Genomic DNA, 4,576 nt, shown 5'->3' with positions numbered 1-4,576 from the left:
GAGAGGTAATCTCCCATGGCTCATCGTTTCCTCAAAACTTCCAGGCTGAGTCCATATTTCGGTAATCTTAATGTATTTCTCCATCCTTTGTCATGTAAAAATATAGCAATATGCATAATGTGCATTGTGTGTTTTTTGAAAAAACTGATGAGCAACATGTTTTTATTCCCTGTTGGGCATTCTAATGGGATATAGAAATATGATCCAGTAGGAATACTGAATGTTATAAAAGCATGCATAAATTAATATTTGTGTTGCACAGTAAATTTTGTATTACATAAAAATTCCTGGATAGTTATCACAGAATAAGAGACCTAATATTTCAATTTGTGGGCCCACATCCATCTGTCTATTTCTTAGATCTGCTCTTTTTGTTATTTCCTAATTCAATTTCACTTGTCACATACTGTGGAATATTGCCCTTGCCTTGTGCCATGCCTGAAATTCAAGCATGGATATAGCTATGTCATAAAAGAAGGAAATTCATGAATTTGGAATAATTCTGTAAATTGACGCAACTGGTTCAACCATCAAGAGAAGAATGAGAAACAAGGAAGAGTGCAGAATTTATTCCTGTGTCCTCACGATAACATAAAAGAATGCAATCGTTCATGGTCCCATTGTAAAGTAGCAATAAAGCAGGGTGTGTTCTTCACAGTGAATCATTAAATTCTCATCATGACCTTACCAAAATATCATGACAGAGGTAGAAACCAAAATAGCACAAGGTATTTTGTCTAGACCTCCTGGAACTAAATCAGGACAGTTGAAGTCATTTATTCCAGAACAGTATTTGGAAATCTGGATAAGATTTTTTTCAGACAGTTCGCTCACAGTAAACAAGTTCAAAATCCTCTCAGCTTAGTGGCTTTTATGTGCTTTTTACATTATTTTCCATTATTTGATCATCCAGATGTGATCAGGTTCACATATATAGCTTGGAGACTTAATCAAAAGCCCTAGGAGTTTGTTCTTGTGAGAGCCATTTTGCTGGAATATGGGCATCTTTCTGATATAATTCTATAAGCATTTCTTTTTTGAAACCAAGACTGGTTTGAAATACAACGTTTGAATGAGCCTGAAGAGTCAATGCTTATGAACTTGAAATATACCTAAACCAGAGGCAGTGAAATGGGCCAGAATCTAATAAGAAAATTCTAAGACACTATAGGCATATTTGATAGCTCTAATTACCTATTCTCTATAGAGATTAGGTCAAAAGTTTTAAATAAAGAGACACAATGTGTGATTTTGGAAGGATTTATTAAAGGCTTAGGATTCCCAGTAGAGCTCCAATGACAAATACTACCATTACTGTGTTTGCTTTCAGGGGTGTCCTCCACTCACCATGTTAATTTTCAACAACACTACATCCTCCTCCTCCAGCTTCCTCCTCACTGCTTTCCCTGGGCTGGAACTCGTGCATGTTTGGATCTCCATTCCTGTCTGCTGCCTGTACACGGTTGCCCTCTTAGGGAACAGCATAATCTTGGTCATCATTGTTACAGAGCGGAGTCTCCACAAACCCATGTACTATTTCCTCTCCATGCTCTCAGTTGTTGACCTGTGTCTGACCATCACAACCCTTCCCACTGTGCTTGGGGTTCTTTGGTTTCATGCCCGGGAAATCAGTATTAAAGCTTGTCTCATCCAAATGTTCCTTGTGCACACTTTTTCCTTCCTGGAGTCCTCGGTGTTGGTGGCCATGGCCTTTGACCGCTTCATGGCCATCTGTAACCCTCTGCAGTATGCTGTTGTCCTCACAGACATGATGAGCCTGGTGATAGCACTCACTGTGTTCCTACGGCAAGTAGTTTTCTTTTTCCCCTGTGTTCTGGCCTTGATCAGTGTGTCTTTCCATGGAGGTCACGAACTTTCCCACCCATTTTGCTACCACCCAGATGTGATCAAATTCGCGTATTCCAATGCTTGGCTCACCAATTTTTGGGGGATGTTTCTTCAGCTCTACCTGAATGGCACTGACTTATTGTTCATTCTTTTCTCCTATATCCTGATCCTTCGAACTGTTCTGAGCATCGTGACCCCAAAGAAGCAACAAAAAGCCCTCAGCACTTGCGTCTGCCATATCTGTGCAGTTACAGTTTTTTACGTGCCAATGATCAGCCTGTCTTTAGCCCACCGCCTTTTCAGTTCCACTCCAAGAGTGATATGTAGCATTTTAGCCAATATTTATCTGCTGTTACCACCTGTGCTAAACCCCATCATTTACAGCTTGAAGATAAAAGTGATCCGTCAGGCCATGATGCAGCTGCTCCAGTTCAAAAGTTTAAGGGGCACCAAAGTGAGAAGACTCTGGGGAAGGTGGAAGCGAAGGGGGATAACTTCTAGCACATAAATTATGGTTAAGGAGGGAAGGAATTTGGGACAGTGTCCTCCACAGACATTGTGGGGACTAAGGATGGTCCAACTGGATCACAGGAGTGAGAAGAACTTTTCCTTCAGTTTATGAAAGAGATTAAAAAACATTATAGTTCAAAACCAAATGAATTGCTTACATGTTTCTCAAATTTTTAAAACAAATACATTAAAATCATTTTAATCCATTGGAACAATGTATCTGCTCAAGCAATAATTCTTTGACAAGACACAAATTATAATAATTTTATTTTTATATTCAATTGAGTAAGATTTGTTTTTCCCTGACATTAAATTTTTATTTTTCTTAGGAAACAATGAAAATTTTTCCCTGATCTGGTAAAGGGAAAGTTACATGTGCGTGGAAAGACACACAGATAGAAATTTGTAATTGGAAACTTGGAAAATCCTGTGCTCTGTTTTTCATTCTTAGAGTCATTTTTAGAGAGATGTACTGACAGTAATTCTATCTTAATTATTTTTTGTAGCAACAGTGGCACTTTTAAAGTTGTAATTGCTGTTTTATGTTTCCAATAGGTCCATTATAGATGTTCATCTTACCTTTTGTTATTTTTTCATTATTTAAATATTCTAATATATTTCTGATTTTAATTCCATAGTTCATTCTGATTGCAAAGTGTCAGATGGAGAAAATAATAGGTTACAGTTATTTCAATAGCCTTGAAAAACCATCTAGAGGAGCAGAAACATTATGTCGGACTCGATTGTTTAGGTTTCAGAGCCGACCTGGCCTTAGGACTGGATCGTTTGTCAAACACACCTGCTGGTTTGCATCTCGCTGTTGGCTGCACCCACTCCCATTGTACTTGTTAATGTAGACTGTCAGGGTGACTTTGATGCTGTTCAGAAACCTTGACACTATCTTTATTAAGAGTATTTAATTTGTGAAGAAGTAATCTCAGATACCGAATTGATATGATGTTAGGGGTAATTCTGCATTTTTCTTCCATATATATTTGTGAGATGTTATGTATACTCGGGATAACTGATGCCTGGACACAGTGCACTTAGTAGGTGTTCTGATTTGAGTGACCCTCCCCATAAGTCTAGTTCTCCTTGACAGATAGAAACATGACCAGGCCCAGAATGCTTTGTTTGCACCAGATTTTTATTAATCTGCATTGTTCTGGTGCAACACTGTTCGTTTGTGATTGTGTTCTGCTAAAACTACCACATGATTTTATCAAATAATTACCAATAGCAATCACTTACTATTCATAATTAAATAATTTCCCTTGACATATGTCATTGGTATTATACAAATATTCCAAATTGTGTGGAGGAGATCATTATTAAATTGAGAAAACCAATGCAGAGATCAATATAATAAGCAGTGTAGTTGGAAATAAATTTCAGTTTTCCAGTTTCCACGTCAAACACGACAACCAAAAGCATTTTTGATTTTGTGCACTTTGGAAGTCTTTGTAATTCATTATATCACATTTTAGTGTTTTGTATCTCAAGTTTAACTTCTCATATTGCTTCCAAATAAATATCTCTTTGGTTCTGTTCTCTTTAAGGGAAAACAAAATAAAATAAAGCCACAAACAAGAAAATATGAGTATTATGCAAAAGTTGCAGTCTAAGACACATCTCATATCTAGACACTTTCTGCAGAAAAAGGATTAAGGGAGGGTCTCTTTTTTAGACTGATACCTGTTAGTAATCCCTGGATAAAACTACAAGTTATTTTTGACATGAATTTGGATAAGAATTTGGGGGGTGGAATACGTCAGAGCAGACTGTCAAAGAGTTGGGCATTCAGAAGTGCTGGAGAAAGTTCCATGGCATTATCTGAGGATGGAATGTGGGCTGAGAATGAGACTTCCAGAGACAGCGCCACACAGTGGCAGACACTCTGACCCTGATGGAGCGGCTGTCTCTCATCAGGGTCTCATCTAAGCATCAGACCATGTCTGCATCAGTTCTTACGGATATCTAGGGCATTGTGCTACTGTGTTTGAAGACTTTAGAAGTTTTTTTTTTTTTAAATATAGATCTATTATTCCTTATTAACAGTTCAGAAATTTAAGAGCACTTAGAAAAACAATTCTTTAATATTTTCCTTACAGTCAAAGTTAACTGGCCAAATACTCTAAAATGAGCTCATGTGAATATAATCGTGGTCACTACTTATTCTACATCATGGGAATGTTCACACATTATACTTCAGAAAAAT

At 37.4% G+C, this 4,576-nt stretch overlaps 1 protein-coding gene across 1 annotated transcript; it reads left to right on the top strand.

Moving 5' to 3' along the window:
* The first annotated feature begins 1,324 nt into the window (after nucleotides 1–1,324).
* LOC100720323 (olfactory receptor 51T1-like) lies at nucleotides 1,325–2,356 on the top strand. The gene has a single exon (XM_013147587.3). The coding sequence runs from the start codon at nucleotides 1,349–1,351 to the stop codon at nucleotides 2,354–2,356; it is 1,008 nt and encodes a 335-aa protein (XP_013003041.2). The 5' UTR covers nucleotides 1,325–1,348.
* The last annotated feature ends 2,220 nt before the right edge of the window (nucleotides 2,357–4,576 follow it).

Source organism: Cavia porcellus, unplaced genomic scaffold (assembly GCF_034190915.1).
Source record: "Cavia porcellus strain 051 isolate PalLab524CR breed Dunkin Hartley unplaced genomic scaffold, mCavPor4.1 scaffold_9, whole genome shotgun sequence".
Lineage (NCBI taxonomy): Eukaryota > Metazoa > Chordata > Mammalia > Rodentia > Caviidae > Cavia > Cavia porcellus.
Note: the sequence above shows the minus strand (reverse complement) of the source record. Positions and strands in the feature narration are given on the sequence as shown.